Source organism: Ahaetulla prasina, chromosome 4 (assembly GCF_028640845.1).
Source record: "Ahaetulla prasina isolate Xishuangbanna chromosome 4, ASM2864084v1, whole genome shotgun sequence".
NCBI classification, from domain to species: Eukaryota; Metazoa; Chordata; class Lepidosauria; order Squamata; family Colubridae; genus Ahaetulla; species Ahaetulla prasina.
This window is the reverse complement of record NC_080542.1, coordinates 16635921-16659132: the sequence shown is the minus strand read 5'-3', so window position 1 is coordinate 16659132 and position 23212 is coordinate 16635921. Positions and strand designations below refer to the sequence as shown.

The window sequence follows — 23212 nt, the reverse complement described above, 5'->3', positions numbered from 1 at the left end:
CTTTAGGGAAAGGAACTTGATCCTGGACAGATTAAGACCAATAGAAAGGCAAGAGTGAGATGTATTGTTGCTTTTTCCCAAGTTGAACCAACTCCACTTGCTCAGTTAACATTTAATTTTATCAAAGCAATGGTTCTTCTGCCAAAAGCTTTTATATAAAATATCAGTCAGCGCTGTTCCTTATTATTACTTCATTCAGTCACATAAAATGTATATTCCAGAAATGGATTGACACTTTAATTTCAATGGTGTTGTTTCCATAGGAATCATGGCTGGGTCAAATCGTTCAGGAGACCTAAAGGATGCCCAGAAATCTATTCCCATCGGTACCATCCTGGCTATTCTCACCACTTCCTTTGTGTGTATCCTTTGCAGCAGCTGGAGGCACCTCCAGACAACCAGCCTTCTTACATTCCGTTCCTTTTAAAATCAGTTTAATAGGAAATCAAGAAATCTAGGTTTTATAATCATTTTAACACAAGAATAGACATGTTTATCTATTTGTGAATCTGGAGCTTGTGGAGAACTAGGCCAGTATCTGGGTAGAGCAGAGTTACTCAACTTTGTAACTTTAAAATATCTGTATTTCAACTCGTAGAATTCTTGAGCCGGCATGTTGGCTGGGGAATTCGCTCAAGTCCAAACATTTTAAAAGTTGCTGAGGTTGAGAAATACTGGTGTAGAGAGAGCTGTCAAAGCATCATCTTGTGACCCAGGCTCAAGTAGGTAGTAGTAGACACAATTAGTTCGAAAACAAACAGACTTCATTAGAACAGCTGAGAATTAACTTATTCTCGGCGTAGTCCAAACTAAATCAAAGCAAATTCTTCATAACACAATTCTTCAGTCTTATCACCAACCTTGGTCTAATTAGGCAAACTGCCAAAGGCCTTTCTTGGCAAAAATTCAAAAGCAGAAGCCGCCGACAAGAAGCAAGGCTATCAACGTTGTTTTCCAACAAAGAGCCCAAACGCCATTGCTGGTCTTTTAAGCCTTATGGGAGGGGCCAATCATCTCTTGGCCCTACTCCTGAGTCATCATCTTTGCTTTAGCTGCTCTTGCTCCTGGCAGCTCTTATCATGCGTGCATTAGGAACACATGAGAAGAGCTCCTGTTCCTCTGCATCACTACTGTCAGCCTCTGGAGGCTCTGGAGTCCGCATATCACTCCCAGATGGCCCTGGCCCCACCTTTGCCTCCGACGCAGAGCCCTCATCTGGACCTTCCCCAGCCTCCAGGACAGGCCCATGTTCTTCCTCAGCTTCATCACTGTCCAGCTCCGTTGCCAGCTCCGCAGGCTGCTGGCAGACCACAACACATCTTCCTCTTGGCTAACCTTCCTCTATTCTTGACCAAAGAAAAATGCCTTGCTTTGGTTCTGGAATTTAGACACTTAATGATGCTATTATGTTGCTTTAATAAATTCCAGATGTTTGGGGGCACGGTGAACCCAGAATCCTCTCCAGGGAGGATTATTGCTTTGTTGCCTTGAAATTATGTTTCTTCACCCACAGATACAAAGCTACCGGCAAGGAAATGTATCAAAGCTGTTTACAATTTCAGCCCTGTAGTTTATTTTGCACTCATACCAGGACCATGCCTTTGTTTGACGGATTCCTGGATGGAATACATTAGGATTAATAAGCAAGGGGAGATAAACATGATTTGATCAAGTTAGTTATGAGAAGACTGGTTGTTCATTTTTACTACCTTGTTCTTTGCACAGAATTTACCTTTGACTCTTGCCACATTAGATCTTAGCAACGTAGTGCTGTTTGGGGCATGCGTAGAAGGCATTGTACTCAGGGACAAGTAAGTAATAACTACCTTGGCTTTCTCTAATCCTATATTTTTCCAATAGTAGAAACTGCTGGTATATTTTTCTGCGTGTAGATCTTAGATGGTTTTGGCTATAAAGTTCCTTTGTGGTCAACATCGGGAATGCTTGATACATGCTTCTTTTTTAAGTTGGATAATTGTGATTAGAGATAGTTTGATGTATTGGTTAAGGCAGCAGTCCTCAACCCTCGGGGCGTGGCCTACTATTGGACCCTGGCCCATTCGGAAATGAGCTGTGCGAGCGGCTGGCTGATGCACATGTGTGCACATGCAGCTTGACTTGCGCAAGTGGCGGGCAAGTACGCACACGCACACACACAGAGCTCAACTTGCGCTAGCAGCGGGCCAGTTCCCCTGTCTCTCCCCATCAGGCCGCCAAGCTATAAAGGTTGGGGACCACTAGGGTTAAGGTATCAACTAGAAACTAGGAGACCAGGAGTTCTAGATCTGCCTTAGGCAGATCTAGGTGACTTTGAGCTAGTCACATGCTCTCAGCCCTAGGAAGCAGGCAAGGTCAAAACCACTTGTGAAAAACTTGCCAAGAGTCTTGTTGCCAACCAACTTGCCAGGCAGTTGCTAGTACTCCAAGGCATGTACATGTGCACGCACACAAATTGTTGTTAGCCATGTCTTTTGCTCCTTTTCTGTGGCTTGGATCTAGTTAGAATGCAATTTTGCATCTATTTTACCAGGAAAAAATGGAGATTTTGCAGTATCTTTCCCCTGGAGTGGGGAGGGAATGGGGATTTTGTAGTATCCTTCTCCTGGAGTGGGGTGGGAATGGAGATTTTGAAGTTGCTTTAAATACTATTTGCTAAATAGCAACGACGCAAAAGGACAATCATCCGTCTAGTCTCTTTATGAACTTCTCAGATACATTAGGATGACCTCTGTGTGACAGACGTTACTAGACCAGATGGGCTTTTCCTGATTCAGGAAAATTCTCACATATAGGAATGCACCAGAGGTGGAATGCAGCAGGTTTTGGAAAACCGGTAGCGGGAATTTTGAGTAACATAACATAACATAACATCAGAGTTGGAAGGGACCTTGGAGGCCTTCTAGTCCAACCCCCTGCCCAGGCAGGAAACCCTACACCATCTCAGTCAGATGGTTATCCAACAGTAGTTAGGAGAACCGTCAAATACCACCTCTGGCTGGCCCCAGAGTGGGGTGGGAATGGAGATTTTGCAGTATCTTTCCCCTGGAGTGGGGTGGGAATGGAGATTTTGCAATATCTTTCCCCTGGAGTGGGGTGGGAATGGAGATTTTGCAGTATCTTTCCCCTGGAGTGGGGAGGGAATGGGGATTTTGTAGTATCCTTCTCCTGGAGTGGGGTGGGAATGGAGATTTTGCAGTATCTTTCCCCTGGAGTGGGGAGGGAATGGGGATTTTGTAGTATCCTTCTCCTCGAGTGGGGTGGGAATGGAGATTTTGCCATATCCTTCCCTTGCCATGCCCACCAAACCACACCACGCCCACCAAGCCACGCCCACAGAACCAGTAGTAAAAAAATTGAATTTCACCACTGGAGTGCACACTATGAATTGTATTATTTCCACTGGAATCAGAAGGATGTTTGCAATGAATTTGTATGGATCTAATCATAGATATAGTACAGGTAGTCCTTAACTTGTGACAGTTCATTTAGTGACCATTCAAAGTTACAACGGCACTGAAAAAAGTGACTTAGGACCATTTTTCACACCTACGACAGTTGCAGCATCCGCATGATCAAAATTCAGATGCGTGGCAACTGACTCATATTTATGACGGTTGCAGTATCCCAGGGTCATGCGTGATCCCCTTCTGTTAACTTCTGACAAGCAAAGTCAATGGGGAAGCCAGATTCATTTGACAACCGTGTTACCAACTTAACAACTTCAATCAAGATTCACTTAACCGCTGGGGCAAACTCACTTAGCAAAAGTTTTCACTTAGCAGTATAAATTTTGGGCTCAATTGTGGCCGTAAGTCCAGGACTGCCTGTTATCATTTCTTTTCCTAGTTTGCTTCAGATGCACTTCTAGCCGTGAAACTTTAAGGATTGAACTTAACATTTCATTCTTGTGTCCATCCGATAGATTTGGCGACACAGTAAAGGGAAACCTGGTGGTGGGCACCCTCTCCTGGCCATCCCCTTGGGTGATTGTCATTGGTTCGTTCTTCTCCACGTGTGGAGCTGGGCTGCAGAGCCTCACAGGTGCACCCCGGCTACTGCAGGCCATAGCTAAGGACAACATCATACCCTTCCTGCGGGTGAGTGGCCATATTTTGCTTTCAGATAGGAATAGGAATAGCACTTAGACTTGAACATGGGCGCCATCTAACAAAATGAAATTCAACGGTGAAAAAGGTAAGGTTCTACATTTAGACAAGAAAAACAAAATGCACAGGTACAGTATATGTGGTTCCTCGCTCAATAGTAGTAACTGTGAGAGGGAGTCCTGGTGGACAGCCATTTAAATATGAGCCAGTAGTGTGCAGCAAGTGCCAAAAAAGCCAACACAATTCTAGGTTGCATAAACAGAGGAATAAAATCAGGATCATGTGACGTGTTAATACGACTTTATAATGCCTTGGTAAGGCCATACTGGGACGTGGTGGCTCAGTGGCTAAGACGGTGAGCTTGTCAGTCGAAAGGTCGGCAGTTCAGTGGTTCGAATCTCTAGTGCCGCATAATGGGGTGAGCTCCCGTTACTTGTCCCAGCTTCTGCCAACCTAGCATTTTGAAAGCACGTAAAAAATGCAAGTAGAAAAATAGGGACCACCTTTGGTTGGAAGGTAACAGTGTTATGTGCGCCTTTGGCGTTTAGTCATGCTGGCCACATGACCACGGAGATGTCTTCGGACAGTGCTCGCTCTTCGGCTTTGAAACGGAGATGAGCACCACCCTCTGGTGTCAGGAATGACTAGCACATATGTGCGAGGGGAACCTTTACCTTTACTTTTAAGGCCACACTTGGAATACTGCATTCAGTTTTGGTCGCCACGATGTAAAAAAGATGTGGAGACTAGAAAGAGTACAGAGAAGAGCAACAAAGATGATTAGGGGATTGGAGGCTAAAACATATGAAGAACAGTTACTGGAACTGGGTATGTCTAGTTTGTTGAAAAGAAGGGACTAGGGGAGACATGATAGCAGTGTTCCAATATCTCAGGGGGACTCCCTCACAAAGAAGAGGGAGTCAAGCTGTTCTCCAAAGCACCTGAGGGTAGGATAAGAAGCAATGGGTTGAAACTAGAATAGAATAGAATAGGACAGAATAGAATTTATTGGCCAAGTGTGTTTGGACACACAAGGAATTTGTCTTGGTACATATGCTCTCAGGGTACATAAAAGAAAAAAGAAAAAAAATACTTCATCAAGGTACAACATTTACAACACAAATGATGGTCATAGGGTACAATTTAACCCTTAATGATAGCAACAAAAAGTTACAGTCATACAGTCATAAGTGGAAGGAGATGGGTGATGGGAATGATGAGAAGATTAATGGTAGTGTAGATTTAGTAAATAGTTTGAGAGTGTTGAGGAATTATTTGTTTAGCAGAGTGATGACTTTCGGGGAAAAACTGTTCTTGTGTCTAGTTGTTCTGGTGCCTAAGCAGGGGGTTGGACTAGAAGACCTCCAAGGTCCCTTCAAATTAGAATAGAATAACAAGAGTTGGAAAGCTAATAACTCTGTTATTCTATTCTATTCTATATACTGCTTGACAGTGCTTTTACAGCCCTCTCTAAGAAGTTTACAGAGTCAGCATATATTGCCCCCAACAATCTGCATCCTCATTTGACCCACCTTGGAAGGGATGGAAGGCTGAGTCAACCTTGAGCGTGGTGAGATTCGATCTGGCAAATTACAGGCAGCCGGCAGGTAGCAGATGTAGCCTACAATATTGCACTCTAACCACTTCGCTACCACAGCTCTTGGAGGGAATGTATAGGGTTAAATAATACGCGCTCTGCTTCTCTCACGCATGCATTCATTTTAGGTCTTTGGCCACGGTAAGGCCAACGGGGAGCCCACCTGGGCTTTGCTTCTGACGGCCGGCATTGCAGAACTTGGGATCCTGATTGCATCCTTGGACATGGTTGCCCCTATTCTCTCCATGTAAGTGTCCCCTTCCTTGTGGGTTGGGGTCCCAAGGAAACGCCCATTGCTGACACCACCAGATGCTTTTCTAGGTTCTTCCTGATGTGTTACCTCTTTGTCAACCTAGCCTGCGCCTTACAAACTTTACTACGCACCCCCAATTGGAGACCACGCTTCCGGTACTACCATTGGTAAGAACGCTCTACTACCTAATGGCTGAAAAGGGAGGGATGGGGCGCAAATGGATGCAGAAGATGAAGAGGTTGGCGTGGGGGGGGGGGAATTTAGACTCCTAACTCCTACAGGCCATTACGACAAAATAAATTTGGCCTAGAAATTATATGTAAGAGGGCAACGGGGACCAGCAAGTTCAATAAGTTGTTCGTATTCCCTTTGGTTGAATTCTAGCTCCCACGGTCTTTAGGAAACTATGTGCGTGTACCCTTCTCCTTCCAATTTCTCTCCTCATAGGATACTCTCCTTCATGGGCATGAGTATCTGTGTGGCGCTCATGTTCATCTCCTCCTGGTATTACGCAATTATTGCAATGGTGATAGCTGGCATGATCTACAAATATATCGAGTATCATGGGTGAGTGCTCCTAAACTGTTTTGGATTGGTTCTGTGTGATCTTGGCTCAGCGAGGATTTCTTTTTGTTAGATTTACTCCCTAACCCTAACCCCGATCCTAACCCTGCCCTAACTTAATGATAAGCACCTGGGTTCTGCAGGATCTCCTGAATACGTGCTTTGCTTGGTCTGCAACGATTCTGGAAAGGACAGACTTACTGTGACATGCTTGTTTGGCTGAATTGTGCTTCTCTTGCAGGGCTGAGAAGGAATGGGGCGATGGCATCCGTGGCTTATCACTGAGTGCCGCCCGTTTTGCTTTGCTGCGCCTTGAGGAGGGGCCACCCCACACCAAAAATTGGAGGTAGGGAAGCCACAGCTTGCTTTTGGAGTCTTGTTGCCTCAACATGGGGCAGTGCTGCATAGAAAATGCAAACTCAAATTCAGATTCAAGCTGAAAGGGATCTTGGAGGTCTTCCAGTCTAACCCCCTTGCTCAAGCAGCAGACCCGATACCAGGCCTGTCAAACTGGCAGCCCACGGGCTGGACACATCATGCATAGGCCACGGCCACCTTGGCTTCACAAAGGCAAAAAATATCGGGATCCAGCCCCGTGACACGATCGAGTTTGACACCCGTGCCCTACACCATTTCAGACAAGTGGTTATACACAAGTCTCTTCTTAAAAACCTCCAATGATGAAGCACAACTTCTGAAGGCAAGCCGTTCCACTGGTTAATTGTTCTCACTGTTAGGAAGTTTCTCCTTAACTTCCTTGATTAGTTTCCACTCATTGTTTCTTGTCCTGCCCTCTGGTCCTTTGGAAAATAAGTCGACCCCCTCTTATTTATTATTTTATTTATTTAAACTTTTATACCGCCCTTCTCCCGAAGGACTCAGGGCGGTGTACAGCCATACATAAAACAATAAAAAATATACAAAGTTAAAATATCAATTTAAAATACATATTCAATAATGGCCGAATTAAAACCGTCAATTGACCCAACCTAAAAATACCCCATATAAAATTACAAAATTTAAAATTTAAAAAATTTAAAAAATTTAAAATCAGGCCAGTTCCGCTTGGATAAATAAGTAAGTTTTTAATTCCCGGCGAAAGGTCCGAAGGTCAGATATTTGGCGCAAACCGGGGGGAAGTTCGTTTCAGAGGGTAGGTGCTCCAACAGAGAAGGCCCTTCCCCTGGGGGCCGCCAGCCGACATTGCTTGGCGGATGGCACCCGGAGAAGACCCTCTCTGTGAGAGCGTACGGGTCGGTGGGAGGCATAAGGTAACAGCAGGCGGTCCCGTAAGTACCTGGGCTGTTCTTCTTTGTGGCAGCCCCTTTTCTCTAGACTAGCCAAACCCAAATCCTGCAACCGTTCTCCACGTTTTTAGCCTCTAGGCCTTTAATCATCTTAGTTGCTCTTTTTTGCCCTTTTTCCAGAGTTTCAATGTCTTTTTTTGTAATGCGGTGACCACAATTGGATGCACTATTCCAAATGTGACCTTACTAAAGTTTTATCAAACGGAATACTTATGCATGTGGATTTACGAGTATTATTTGCTGCAGAATAAACTCTTACATCTTACGTGTGCTTTGGGGCAAAAATCTAAATTCATCTGCTCCTTCAACTCTTAACATGCGCATGTTGGGCTTCCAACATGAATCTGAATCTGCACTACTATTAATCGTCTCATAGTTCCCATCACCAATCTCTTTCCACTTATGACTGTATGACTATAACTTGTTGCTGGCAATCCTTATGATTTATATTGATATATTGATCATCAATTGTGTTGTAAATGTTGTACCTTGATGAACGTATCTTTTCTTTTATGTACACTGAGAGCATATGCACCAAGACAAATTCCTTGTGTGTCCAATCACACTTGGCCAATAAAATTCTATTCTATTCTATTCTATTCATTTCTCCCTAGGCCACAGTTGTTGGTGCTGCTAAAGTTGGATGAGGATCTCCACGTGAAGCATCCACATCTACTCACCTTTGCTTCTCAGCTGAAAGCTGGCAAAGGGCTCACTATTGTAGGTTCGGTCATGGTGGGCAATTTCCTGGAGAGTTACAGTGAAGCCCTGGCTGCTGAACAGGTGAGATTTCACGGAAGTGCATTTCAGCTGAGTGGGTGCCACCGATTCAGTTAGGAGGCTACAAGAAGAGCAGCTGTATCAGTGTAAAGCAATGCTTTCAGATAATTAGAGACAAGGAAAGTAGGAAAACGCTGATGATATTTCATCTTTCAGTTAGCTCAGTGATGTGTCTTCTCCAGCTAACATGTTTTCCAAAAGTTCAGAATTAAGGTGCCCTTCTCAATCTGGCTACCTAAAATGTTTTAACTGTACTTTTGTTAAGAGGGATTTTTCAAGCTTGCCATATCATGAAATGTACATTAGAATTTTGTGTTCCGTCAAGCTAACTTTTATTTGTTGGAGGATGCCATCATAAGGTCAGAGCAGAGCAGAGCAGAGCAGAGCAGAACAGAACAGAACAGAATAATTGGAAGGGATCTTGGAGTTCATCTAGTCCAACCCCCTGCTCAGGTCGGAAACCCTATACCAGTGATGGGGAACCTTTTCAGCACCGAGTGCCCAAACCAGAACGTGCATGCATGTGTGTGCGCTGGAGCACCGGAAACCCAAAGATCAGCTGCCCAGCCTATGCGTGCCCTTTTTTGGGGTGTTTTATGGGCCGTTTCCAAGCCGTTTTTTGGTCATTTTTCAGGCTGATTTCCAGCGCTCCAGCACACATATGTGCACCGGAACCCAGAAGAGCAGCTGGTGATGTCACACGTGCCCGCAGAGAGGGCTCTATGTGTCACCTCTGGCACGCGTGCCACAGGTTCGCCATCACGGCCCTATACCATTTCAGAAAAATGATGGTCCAATCTCTTCTTAAAAACTTCCAGTGTTGGAGAATTTCTTTGCTTTCGTCTAAACCTGATGCTTTATCTCATGATTGTGCTTGGCTCAAACCCAAATATGAAAACGGAAGATTGCTTGTGTCAATCTCCTGAGATATATTGATTCAGTTGATAATGTTAGTAGCCTCTATAGAGAGCATCCAATATTGAAAGGTAATTCATGACTTATGAATCCAGTTGAGCCCAATTTTTTTTGCAGCTGAGCGAGTCAGTTGTTAAGTGAGCTTCGTCCCATTTTACAAGATTTCCTGCCTCAGTGGCAGTGGTGAAATCCATTTTTTTTTATTGCCAGTTCTGTGGGCGTGGCTTGGTGGGCCTGATGTGGCTTGGTGAGCATGGCAGGGGAAGAATACTGCAAAATCCCCATTCCCTCCCTACTCTTGGGGGAAGGATATTGCAAAATCTCCATTCCCACCCAACTCTGGAGCCAGCCAGAGGTGGTATTTGCTGGTTCTCCGAACTGTTCAAAATGTCCACTACTGGTTCTCCAGAACATGCGAGAACCTGCTGGATTTCACCCCTTCCAGAGAACCGGTAGCAAAAATCCCTTCCCCCCACTATGCCCAGCTGAGCCACACGATCATCAAAGGCTTTTTTTTTACTTGTAAAAGCATTTTTTCTTTGCCCAAAAAAATGCTTTTAAAAGTTAAAAAAAAAAAAAATTGGCCACACCCACCCAGTCACATTCCCCCCAAGCCACGCCCACAGAACCGGTAGTAAGAAATATTACATTACACCTTGACCCCTGCTCAGTGGTTAAGTGAAACTCTGCAGGTGCTAAATTAGTAACACGGTTGTTAAGCCAATGTGGATTCCCCATTGACTGTGCTTACCAGAAGGTGCTAAAGGGAATTGCATGACCTTGCAACCATTCTAAAGATAAACTAGCTGCCAGTCATCCAAATTTTGATCACATGACCGTGAATATGCTGCGACAGTCAGAAGTGTGGAAAAAAATCATAAATCACTTTTCAGTGCTGTTGTAACTGAAAGGTCATTAAACAAACTGTTGTAAGTCGAGGGCTACCTATGTTGTGACCCAGGCCCAAGTAGGTAGTAGGAAACTCAGTCTGTGAAAGAACAAACAAACTTTATTCGAACAGCTGAGAATTACTTCATTTATTTATTTATTTATTTATTATTTAAACTTATATACCGCCCTATCTCCCAAAGGACTCAGGGCGGTTTACAGGCATATAAAAACATCAATATACAAATTAAAATAATCATTAAAAGACTTATTCTAATGCCAATAATTAATAATACCAATTATTAAAAATAGAAATATAAATATTAAAATCAATTTAAAACCCCTCTAAATTTAAAAGTCTAAGCCAGTCCTGCACAGATGAATAAATGAGTCTTGAGCTCGCGACGGAAGGTTCGAAGATCTGGAAGTTGACGGAGTCCTGGGGGGAGTTCGTTCCAGAGGGTGGGAGCCCCCACAGAGAAGGCCCTTCCCCTGGGCGTCACCAGACGACACTGCCTAGCTGACGGCACCCTGAGGAGTCCCTCTCTGTGAGAGCGCACGGGTCGGTGAGAGGTATCTGGTCGCAGTAGACGGTCCCGTAGATATTCCCAGCATAGTTCAACTCAAACTAAAGCAAATTCCTCCCAACACAAATTCCTCAGTCCTGTCGCAAACCTTGGTCCAATTAGGCAAACTGCCAAAGGCCTTTCTTGGCAAATGTTCAGAAGTCACGAAAATGAATGCAAGATGTAGACGAAGCAGAAGGCGAAGCTACCAGTGTTGTTTCCTGGCAAGGCCCAAATGCCGGTGCTGGTCTGTTTTAAGCCTTATGGGAGGGGCCAATCATCTCTTGACCCTACTCCTGAGTTGTTCTCTTTGCTTGAGCTGCTCTTGCCTCCTGGTAGCTCTTCTCATGCGTGCATTAGGAACAGGCTCCTCCTGTTCCTCTGCCTCACTATTATCAGTCTCTGGAGGCTCTGGAGTCCTCACCTCAATTCCTGATGGCCCTGGCCTCACCTCAGCCTCATCGCTGTCCGACTCCATTGCCAGCTCCGCAGGCTGCTGGCGGACTACAACAACCTGTACGTTACAGATTTTTGCTCTTCTTCAGAAAGACATCATCAGATATACTCCATGTCCAGAAATGAGCTTTTTTTCCTTAAAAGGTCCCGCTGCAAACTTTCTAATGAATCCACAAGTGGTGTTCAAGTCTGAAGGACCGTCTTTAGATGTAAACCCTCATAGCTCTACATTACAATAGAGGTAGTCCTCAACTTACGACCACAGTTGAGCCCAAAACTTATGTTGCCAAGTGAGAAACCTATGATGCGAGTTCTGCCCCATTTTACGACTTTTCTTGCCGCATTTGTGAAGCGAATCCTTGCAGCTGTTAAGTTAGCAAACCGGTTGTTAAGCGAATCTGGTTTCCCCCATTGACTTTGCTTGTCAGAAGGGGATTGCAGAAAGGTGGGGTCACGTAACCCCGGGACACACAACCGTCATAAGTTGTGAAGCATCTGGATGTAAATCATGTGGCCGTGGGGATGCTGCAACGGTCCTATGTCTGGAAAAATGATCTTAGGTCCCTTTTCTTCAGTGCTGTTGTAATTTTGAACGGTCACTTAACTTTTTGCAGCTTTGCCTTTAAGCAACGTTAAGAGCCGTGGTGGCGCAGTGGTTAGAATGCAGTACGGCAGGTTACTTCTGCTGACTACAGGTTACCTGCAGTTTGGCAATTCAAATCTCACCAGTCTGACTCAGCCTTTCCATCCTTCCGAGGTCGGTAAAATAGGGACCCCCCCCCCCGATTGTTGGGGGCAATAGTCTGATTCTGTAAACCGCTTAGAGAGGTAAACACTGTGAAGAGATGTATATAAGTGCTTTTGCTATTGATATTTCAGACCATCAAACATCTGATGGAGGCAGAACGCGTGAAAGGCTTCTGCCAGATCGTGGTGGCTGCCAAGGTGCGAGAGGGCATCTGCCACCTCATTCAGTCCTGCGGGCTGGGCGGCATGAAGCACAACACCGTGGTGATGGGCTGGCCGAACGCCTGGCGTCAGAGTGAGGATGCCCGCGCTTGGAAGACTTTCATTGGTACGGTTTCCCTTTGGGGCGAGGCATTTGGGGTGTGTGGGTGAGAGGTCCCGAGAGTCAACCGAACCGTATCGCATGAGGTCCTCTTCCTCTTCTCCAGGCACTGTCCGCGTGACTACAGCTGCCCGCCTGGCGTTGCTGGTGGCAAAGAACGTGGCTTTCTACCCTAGCAACGCAGAGCCTTTTTCCGAGGGCAACATTGATGTCTGGTGGATTGTGCACGACGGAGGAATGTTGATGCTCCTCCCCTTCCTTCTCAAGCAGCACAAGGTGGTGATGGGCGAGCGTTGCTGAGACACTGGAGCCAGGCGTTCATTGGCAGGGCGGCGATTACTAATTTCCCTCTCTCCTTGCTTCAAAGGTGTGGCGTAAGTGCAAAATCCGCATCTTTACAGTAGCTCAACTGGAGGACAACAGCATACAGATGAAAAAGGATCTAGCCACCTTCCTGTACCACCTTCGTATTGAGGCAGAGGTGGAAGTCGTTGAGATGGTGAGTGACACAATACTGTGGGGATTAGAAAGATATCTAGCAACAGCAGTACCCCTTCGACTTATATGCTGCTTCACAGTGCTTTACAGCCCTCTCTAAGCGGTTTACAGTCTCAGCCTGTTGTCCCCAACAATCTGGGTCCTCCTTTTTCTGACCCTGGAAGGGTGGAAGGCTGAGTCAACCCTGAGCCGGTGAGACTCAGACTGCCGAAATGCTGGCAGTCGACAGTCAGCAGAATTAGCCTACAGTACTGCATTCTAACCACAGTGCCACCACGACTCTATCTAATGAGGGAAAAAGAGATTAGAGGCATAACTAATAGATAGAAACGTATCCAATTAGGGAAAAGGGATTAGACGTAAATAGCTGGTCCTTGACTTATGACCACAGTTGAGCCCAACATTTCTGTTGTCACGTTAAGGGACTTTTGACACATTTTACGACCTATCTTGCCACCGTTAAGTGAATCACCACAGTTGTTAAGTTAGTAAGTGAATCTGGCTTCCCCATTGACTTTGCTTGTCAGAAAGGTTGCAAAGGGGGATCATGTGACCCCGGGGCACCACAACCATCATAAATACATGCCAGTTGCCAAGCATCCAAATTTTGATCACATGACCATGGGCATGCTGCAATGGTCATTAAGTGTGAAAAATGGTCATAAGTCACTTTTTCAGTGATGTCACTTTGAATAGTCACTAAATGAATTGCTGTAAATCGAGGATAACTGTACCTAATGGACAGAAACATATTTAATTGGGAAAAAGGGATTAGAGACACATCTAATGGATAGAGACACATCCAATGAAAAAAAAAGGATTAGAAATATATCTAATGGACAGATACATATTTAATGGGGCAAAAGGGATTAGAGACATATCTGATGGAAGCCACACTCAAACTTATTCCTGGTTCCTTTATCATTGGCCACTACCTGCCCCCGAATTACAAATTGACTTCTTTCACCATGGGAATGAGGATCAAAAAGAGATGTTTAAAAAAATGTGTCCCTTTCAAGGAAAGAGTTATAGGCTGACTACTCTTGTTTTGGACAGAATGCCTGTAGACATGCATATTCCTAGAGAAGTCTATCTGTGCAGATGTGCCATTGGTGCAGATGTGCCATTGCTTGAAATCTGGCTAAGGTTACAAGTGATGGAAGAATGCTGAACCCTAACCCTAACTCTAGCCAGGGGTTGGGTGTTGTGGTTTGTCAGATGAGTCAGAGGAGGCGGAGCAAGAGGGCTCAGAGCCAGATGAAGAGCAAGGCCCCTCTACTCACGCTCAGGCAGCTGCTTTTGGAGCCTGAGCTGAGCGAAGGGGAGGAGCAGCTGGGGCCCATCCCAGATGCGTGTATGCACAGAGAGGAGAGCAACAGAGGGCTGGGTGGCGGCTATCCAGGTGAAGAAGGAGACATTAACAAACCCCACCCTGGCTGGAATATAAAGAGGAAGAGTGTGGAGATGTCCCTCCATTGAATTTCTTTGCCAGGGCATGGGGTGGGAAGATTGTCCAGTATCAGCCATCCCTTTTCTTCTCTTGCAGCATGACAGCGACATCTCTGCCTACACGTATGAGCGCACTTTGATGATGGAGCAGCGCTCCCAGATGCTGCGCCAAATGCGTCTCTCTAAAACAGAACGAGAACGCGAGGTGAACTGGGCTGAAACAAAGGTGGGAGAAAACAGGCTGAAAAAGAGCAACTGATCTGGGTTTCTTTTTCACTAACGCATCAGTGATGCCGTTCTTATATATAGGCCCAGCTTGTGAAAGACAGGAACTCAATGTTGCGGCTGACCAGCATTGGCTCAGATGATGATGAAGAGACTGAGACCTACCAGGAGAAGGTGCACATGACCTGGACCAAGGACAAATACATGGCTTCTCATGGACACAAACTCAAGACCTTGGAGGGTTTCCAAGATCTGCTCAACATGCGTCCGTAAGTTGTCAATTATTGGGTTATTTTTTTATACTTACTTCTACTGTCGTTAAACCCTTCCTATTTGCCCACCATTCGTGGTGGGATAGTGGTTAGAAGCAGGGGTGAAATCCAGAAGGTTCTGACAGGTTCTGGAGAACCAGTAGCGGAAATTCTGAGTAGTTCGGAGAACTGGCAAATATCACCTCTGGCTGGCCCCAGAGTGGGGTGGGAATGGAGATTTTGCAATATCCTTCTCCCAGGAGTGGGGAGGGGATTTTGCAATATCCTTCCCCTGCCACGCCCACCAAGCCACACCACACCCACAGAACAGGTAGTAAAAAAAAATTGAATTTCACCACTGGTTAGAAGGCAGTATTGTAGGCTAATTTTGCTAACTGCCAGCAATTTGGAAGTTCATTTCACACCGGCTCACGGTTGACTCGGCCTTCCATCCTTCTGAGGTGGGTAAAATGAGGACCCACATTGTTGGGAGCAATATGCCGACTCTCGTTTAGAGGGGGCTTTAAAGCACTGTGAAGCAGTATATAAGTGCTGTCGCTATTGCTATTCTGCTTCGAAATTCTTCTTGGAAAGTGATACAAAACTTAGCTTAATCTTACCACTATCCTGTCTGGGTTTTATTCTAAATGTGTTTTGTTTTTTCCACCATAGATCCCATTGTTTCCCATGAGTAATGCCATCTCCAGCATGTGCCAGGGTTCTTCCTGTGTTGATTTATTTTGTATGGCGTTAGCGCATAATAGCATGCATGCATAAAATTTACAAAAATGGCATATAAAATGTATATCAAAATATAAAACACCCAGTACAGTGAATTATTTAAAAAAACCTACAATATGAATGACAAATAACATTAAATTATGTATGAGTAGTTACTAGAGTGACTAAGTTTATGGCCAGACATCTAGATAGTTTAGCCACTGCACAGCAGCAGTTCCCTTGAGAAGATGTAGTTCTTGCAGGGCACCTTTTGAGGGGGCATTCTGTTGCAATATGATGTAAAATTTTCAGGACAGTCCCTGAGTCACAGTATTGTCAACCAATCCCCATTTGAATTTCCAATATTGGCACCTGCCATGGTTGGTCTGGATTTGGTGGAGCATTGTCCAGTTTTTCCTTGGAAGATCAAAGCCAGAGGGACATTGTGTTGGGTCAGACACTAAATTAAAGACATCTGGATTAGAAGTTGCCCATTAGAAGTTCTTGCTAGTACTTTTAGTTTGCTTTTCTGCAGTTACCATGTCATTACCTCTTCTTTTGGGAAGGAATCTCTGGCTGTGTGTTGTTGCTTTTTTCAGTCTCTAATCCATAATAAATACCTTTATTTTCTCACAAGCCAGGCTACAGATTAGATATACTGGTAAAGCTTGATGTATGGGTATATTTGTATGGGTTCCGGTTTTGCTAATTTTTTTTTCCTACCCCCAACTTAGGGATCAGTCCAACGTGCGACGTATGCACACGGCCGTCAAGCTCAATGAAGTTATTGTCAACAAGTCCCACGAGGCTAAGCTTGTGCTGCTAAACATGCCTGGGCCGCCACGAAACCCTGAAGGCGATGAAAACTGTATCCTTTTCTGCCGGGCACAGGAAGGAGTGGAGGTGGCTCTGAAGAATTGGGTTACGTTGTTCCTTTGACTCTTTTCCACCCACAGATATGGAATTCCTGGAGGTGCTCACCGAGGGACTGGAACGTGTGCTGCTTGTACGGGGTGGAGGCAGTGAGGTCATCACCATCTACTCATAGAGGATGGGGGTGGGGAGTCTTCCTCCTGATGAACTGTGTTCGAATGGATACTCGCTTCCTACCTGTTCCCAGGTGCCACTTGGATCTCCCGAGGAGACCAGCTATTACCGCCACACCTATTTGCTTTCATTTCTCGTGGCAATTCAGGGTCTTCAAATAGGGTGTTTTTTCCCCCACTCCCCCCACCTTCAATGTTTGGAGGATGGATAGTTGGCAGCTTCTTCAGCTTCCATCGAGTTAGGAGCTACACGCTAGAATCTTCACAAAGCTTGTCGCGAGAGGGAAATTTATAGAAATAGGTAGGAGCTTGCTCTGTCAAACCCTCTCAAGAAATGTAGGAGCCGCCTCACGAGTAGTAACTCTGCAGGGCATTTAAGACAAGCAAAAGATCAGGAAAGGAGTGACGAGGATCCATCAGCTGGAACAGCAGGTTTGGCCCAGCTGGAGAAGCTGTTACTTGTCATTATCACGTTAAGAGGAACAAGAAGGGAGAGGAGATAACTGCTGGGTGATTTAGAAAAAGGGAAACCCATCCTTCATTGTGCTGTCTTCTCGTGGTCAGCACCAAAGTCTCTTTGCTTCCCTTCCCACTGAAATCAAGGCTGCTTAGAAAGTCGGAAGTCACCTGTCAGTGTGTGTGAATCAGATACGCCGTTTGCCGACAAGGGGAGAGAATGGCTGATCTCCAAGTTAGGGTGGAAGAAGCATATTGATAGGGAAATCTATTTTTCCATCTGGCCTTTGCACTTCTGCTAAGTCGAGGAAACTAGCAACTGCCTTTTCCTCTTTTTATAGATAATTCTGTAGAACCACGGCAGACAGCTGTCATACTTCGCCCTCACACATTGAGGAGGGGGAAAATGATTTCTATTCTGAAGAACAGGGTTTTCTGCTTTTCCAAATTGCCCTCTTGGCTTTTGAAGAGGTCCATCTCTTCTTTCGAGCTTGGATAAGAAGAAAAATTTAATGCCACGTCTTCTGTGCCAAGCGAGATTGCCCTCTTTGATGTCAAGTGACAAGGATATACAGCTTGCTTTTATTAAATGTTGGGATGGAGTTTTTTTTCCTTACCTCTACAGAAGCAAACTTAGGGAAAGGTGCTGTTGTCTATTTTGTCCTATCTAATTTCAATGATGGATGTCTCCTTCTCCTGGTACCTCTTGCTCAAGAATAGAATACAGGGACCACTCCCTCGGGGTAGCCTTAAAAGACACATCTCAAGCCTCTCGTTTTATTTTTTAAAAAGAGAATTTCACAGACATCTCTTATTTTTGGCTGAGACTTCTTAATTTATTCAGGGTGCAACCTTGTTTACATCGCGTCAAATTTAGGAGTGTGATTTTTTTTGCTTCTTGAATTATGTAAAAGAATAAACATTTTATATATAATTTTTTATTTTATTTGTGCCTAAGTTGCTCCACTTGCAAAGCTCATGTGTTCGTTACATAATGTTCATCTACTTTACAGCCTTGGTATCATTTATAAACAGGCAAGATAAAATAAATAGGGGCATACGTTTACATTTTCCACATTTTGAAAAGAAAAATTACACCCAGTGCTCTAGTTCATATAGACATGACTGTGAGACTAATGTGAATATAAGTATAACAAGTTTATCATTTCCCCCCCAGTAAATTCGTATCGGTGGCTTAAGAATGGGGTAATGTACATGAATTTTGGAGTAGCTGCTGTCCATCATAAAGATAAAAAGACCCTGCAGATTTTACTTCACTGGTCATTGCTGACTATAGTGGGCAGTGGTCATCTCCATTTCAAGGTCATTGAGCCAGCACTGTCTGAAGATATGTTCAATCATGTGACATCACAGATGGCTCTTATCTTCCCACCAAAGTACCTATTTATTTACTCGCATTTGCAAGCTTTCAACCTGCTACGTTGGCAGGAGCTTGGGCGAAGACGGGAGCTCACTCTGTCGCGTGACGTCTTGAACCTGGACTGCCGGCTTTCTAGCCAATAAGCCCATCTAAACTGTTTATTTTTTTTTATTTATTTATAATCCAATTTCTATACCGCCCTTCTCCCGAAGGACTCAGGGCGGTTTACAGCCGTATTAATGATAAAACTATTAGAATCCCATAAAAAAGTGATAGCTAACCTTTTCTGGATTGAGTGTCAAACGGAACCCCCAAAGTGCAATGCGCACATGGGTCCCACACATGGGCCCAACCCATGTGCGTGCACTCCCCCCACTCCTGGTGCATGCACAGCAGAGACTCAAAGACCAGCTGGCCAGTGGGAGGCCCAGCCCATGCGCAGCAGAACTGAACTGGGGCAATGGCTCGCATGCCATAAGTTCGCCATCATGGCTATAAAACGTTCCAACTCCATCTTTCCCACAAGTAGTCATCGAGCTCATTATACATTTTTTAGCTGGCTTTAGAATAATAAAATCAAAAATGTTATAAATTAGAAATACCTGTGAATTAAACTTTACATTCAAGTCAGAGTATGTATGCGTTTAGCCTAGACTGCTACAGATACCTTCCTGATTCACCTGTTTATGCATAATTTTTAAATGAGAAGTGAAGTGCTCAGTATGTAACCTTGGCCATCACCTTGTGACATTGAGCACTTCTAGCATTATGTACCGATTATAGAAGAATGGATTCTCTGATGGTAGAATTATCACTATAGTGAAGCACTATACACATTTAAAAGTTAATATTTTTATTTTGATTTTAACCGAGGGGAAAATTTAACAGGCCAAATCTTTTGCTTCAGCTCCTCCAAAGCACACCAGCCCTTCCTGTTCTGGATAACATTCAGTAAATGCTTCCTACTGTTCCACAGTTGCAGCAACATGCACCTAAAATCCAGCATGTTTTGAAGTCAGCGGAAGGAAGAATAATTCACAATACCAAGGCAGACACCTAGAGCAGCAGTTGATTTCTGGAAATAGGTCAGGTCATAAGATTAGACCCCCACCTGTGTACTCCATACGCTGGGCAGAAGACAGAAAATAAACCACAAGTCACAAACCAAAAGTCAGCATTTTGAAAATTATCTTTAAACAGGATCAACAGAGATTAAGAATTTAAACAGAGACTAAGCAAGAGAATGTTAAAAAAACGTTGCAAAAAAGAGACTTTGCAGCTTGGATCCAAGAAATTTGTCCTGGGGGCCACCTCCCCCACCTCTCAGGGTACATATATAGGCTAGTTAGGGGATGATCCAAGGGAGGGGAGGAGAATTCTTCGTACTTACCTCAGGTGGTTCAATAAAAGCTAGCCAGTCAGAAGCATGAGTTGGCAATAGCCCCATTGACTGGCACTTGTAAACTGCCAAGGCCAATCCTAACAGGTTGCCAATTAAATAAACCAGTCCCTGAAGAAACTTCTGACTTGAGCTTTCAAGTAGCTTGAATGCTGTGGGAACAATTAAAAAACAAAAGTAGTGTTTCATAGTCCATCCCTGGTTCGACAGTGCTGGATAGAAAAGCCTGTTTGGGGATGTAGTTGCCAATTTAATCATCTTTCCAGGAACTAGGAACTAGGTTAAGCAAGAGGTTCAGGAGTCTGCTATTAAAATACTAATATAACTCATCTATAAGTCAATCTTACAGAGTTTTTACCATTGGAGATTAAGCTGCTTTGCAAACACTTTGTCCTAAGGGCAACCCTGAAGCCAAGCACAAATCTGGATATGGATCTTAATCAGAGGGAACTCTCTGCCCCTAGCAATCCTCTTTTTCTTATAAGCCTCTAGAAGAGATGTCCCAAATCCAGCTGGAAAATATATTCCTCTTTCACATTATTGTTCCTGGACTGCCTTGGTTTATAGCATAAACTATAGTACAGCATTTACCTATTTGTACCATATGTAAACTGCCCACTCAACAGATTTCCTATATTCCCATTTTGTTAAAAAAAGAAAGTATTTGCATGTATCCTATTTTTGAAATTGTTCAAACTGTCTTTTGGATCACAATCAAGACCAGGGGTCTTCAACCTTGGTAACTTTAAAGACTTGTGGACTTCAACTCCCAAAATTCTGGGAGTTGAAGTCCACAAGTCTTAAAAGTTGCCAAGGTTGGAGACCCCTGATCAAGACTATTATATTTCTCCCCCCCTCCCCCCAAATTGGAATAACAGCCCCACAAAGTAGAAAATGGAGAACAAGTGGGATAAAAGGCGGATTTGGATGGTGATACCAAGAGACTTACTAGCAGAGATGGACATTAGTGCTTGGATGGGCCTCCAGGCCATCATACAGACCATCATGGTGGGGAAGATGGAGATTGTATTCCCTGCCATGTACATGATGAATAGGTTCATTGGGATTTGCTTCAAGGGACCGAGAGCAATATCCCAGCAGCGCTAAAACATTTAAGGAGGGGAAAAATAAGAGTTCAATAAGCAATAGTCCATTGAGTTCTACATTTTGAACACTTATAGCATTTCTAATACCCAGTTCTTCCTATCCAAGACATTACCTTTTCAACCAGGATGCGATCCGTCTCCTGAACACTTGTGTCAGGCACCTGCTTATCTGAATAGCCTATGGGGTACAGAGTGTCTCCTTGGCTGCTGCCACGGTCGCTTCGGCCTCTGGCAAAGAAAAGAAACCCCTCATCCAAATGCACATGCCCAACATTTGTAGATTGCTTATGTAGGGAGACACATACAGGTCTTTTCCTAGGTACTTACCTACCACCACTGCCCGGACCGCTCAATTCAATGGCCCATTTGAAACGTCTTCCACGATTGGTCACCAGTCCCCCTCCAGTGCTCATTGTTGCCTGTAAAAAGAGGTAATGCGCACTCCAAATAAGATCCTCAATTAAATATTAAGGAAGTGAGCAGCCTGACCCTTTTGGCCATATGTCCCACAATCCTGAAGAAATTGCAAGTTTTTGCATCATCGCCTCCATTCCATTCAACAGATATTATAACATCTCTAGCCAGAAGACTAACGTTGCAATGGAACCTGGGAACCAAACCTAGGAAGCTCTTGGTTTCATGATTACCACAGATCATCCAAGCAGCTGACAGATCAAATAAACTCTTGTGTATGGCAGTGTCACCAATATTTCCTCTAAACCTACAAGTAATCACCCTCTCCATAATAACAGAGTTGGAAGGGACCTTGGTGGCCTTCTAGTCCAACCCCCTGCTTAGCCAGGAAACCCTACACCACTTCAGACAAATGGTTATCCAACCTCTTCTTAAAAACTTCCAGAGTTGGAGCAGCCACAAATTCTGGACACAAGCCAATCAGGGGTGGGGGAGACACCACCAACACCCCGAGCAAATTATCATCCCACATCTAATTAAAAAACTCTTTATTATGATCCTGTAATCCTTGCAGGGTGATCAACCCTGACTGCTCTTTAGAAGGCCAGATCCTGAAGATGAAACTCAAATATTTTGGCCACCTAATGAGAAAGGACTCCCTGGAGAAGAGCCTAATGCTGGGAAAGATTGAGGGCAAAAGAAGAAGGGGATGACAGAGAACAAGGTGGCTGGATGGAGTCACTGAAGCAGTTGGTGCAAACTTAAGTGGACTCCAGAGGATGGTAGAGGACAGGAAGGCCTGGAGGAAAGTTGTCTATGGAGTCACGATGTGTCAGATCTGACTTCGCAACTATGGTAACAACAACAGTCCTTGCAACTGTAATGCTTGGCCATAAATCCTTTTCACTCAACCTCTGTATGGAGTTTACAGCACCTAGGATCACTAGCCATTGTCACTGGTTGTCCTGGCTGGGAAGTTTGGGAGATGTAGTTCCTGAAGGTCTTATGGAGATTCTCTGTCATCTAGGTCACGGGTTGCCCCAAAGGTGCTTTTTCAAGAAGCAACTGCACTTCATTATTTTTTCTTTGAAGACGTTTCGCTTCTCATCCAAGAAGCTTCTTCAGTTCTGACTGAATGGTGGCGAATGGAAGGATTTATATTCCTTGCAGACAGCTGGTCACTTGCATTCTCTTTTCTTAATGATTTTTTTTAATGACCAGCTGTCTGCAAGAAGTATAAATCCTTCCATTCCCCACCATACAGTCATGAGCTGAAGAAGCTTCTTGGATGAGAAGCGAAACGTCTTCAAAGAAAAACCAGAAAGTCCACTTGCCTGGGGGTGAGGTGGGGGGGAGGAAGCACCTTTGGGACTCTGGGAGTTGTAGTCCCTGAAAGGTGCCAAGCGGAGGAAGACGGTGCGAGAGAGGTGGCAACTTCAGTCTTTTTGGGAGGCGTGATTAAGTCAGGAAGGGACATTTTCTCCCCCTCGCTTCTAAATCACACCAAAACCCCAACCCGAAAGCCAGGCCGGGAAGCCTGGGAAGTGTAGTCCGCCCCCAAAACCCCCGAAAAAGAGCGCCTGGTCTATACTCACGGTTTGAAAAGCTTCAGCAGCTGTCTTTCACGTTTGTCGTCACTTCCTGTTTGGCTCCGTTCCGCGCGGTCGCCTTCTGATAACGTCACGAGCACGCTGCGTCCCTCGCTCGTCACTTTTTTCCTATGGGCTTTTTCAAAAAAAACAGTGAAGGCGTTTTCTAAATTGTTA

General features: G+C 44.6%; 2 protein-coding genes across 9 annotated transcripts in view; one reads left to right on the top strand and one right to left on the bottom strand.

Moving 5' to 3' along the window:
* Positions 1-18080, top strand: part of SLC12A6 (solute carrier family 12 member 6) — a 69092-nt gene extending 51012 nt beyond the window's left edge. For all 8 annotated transcript variants that reach the window (XM_058184339.1, XM_058184336.1, XM_058184337.1 and 5 more), the window contains 15 exons: positions 264-362; positions 1754-1811; positions 3923-4097; positions 5832-5950; positions 6025-6123; positions 6404-6523; positions 6762-6866; positions 8442-8610; positions 12312-12507; positions 12608-12777; positions 12869-13000; positions 14546-14653; positions 14758-14942; positions 16379-16512; positions 16601-18080. In XM_058184339.1, the coding sequence (XP_058040322.1) occupies positions 264-362; positions 1754-1811; positions 3923-4097; positions 5832-5950; positions 6025-6123; positions 6404-6523; positions 6762-6866; positions 8442-8610; positions 12312-12507; positions 12608-12777; positions 12869-13000; positions 14546-14653; positions 14758-14942; positions 16379-16512; positions 16601-16692 (1961 nt within the window). In that variant the 3' untranslated portion in view covers positions 16693-18080. The remainder of the gene's footprint in view (positions 1-263; positions 363-1753; positions 1812-3922; positions 4098-5831; positions 5951-6024; positions 6124-6403; positions 6524-6761; positions 6867-8441; positions 8611-12311; positions 12508-12607; positions 12778-12868; positions 13001-14545; positions 14654-14757; positions 14943-16378; positions 16513-16600) is intronic.
* A 1279-nt stretch (positions 18081-19359) lies between these two features.
* On the bottom strand, positions 19360-23180 carry EMC4 (ER membrane protein complex subunit 4). The gene is made up of 6 exons (XM_058184346.1): positions 23042-23180; positions 21360-21451; positions 21146-21260; positions 20876-21029; positions 19918-20078; positions 19360-19654 (listed from the first exon to the last, which is right to left on the bottom strand). Exons 2-6 carry the CDS (start codon positions 21443-21445, stop codon positions 19619-19621), a joined length of 552 nt encoding a protein of 183 aa, XP_058040329.1. The 5' UTR covers positions 21446-21451; positions 23042-23180; the 3' UTR covers positions 19360-19618.
* Positions 23181-23212: the final 32 nt, after the last annotated feature.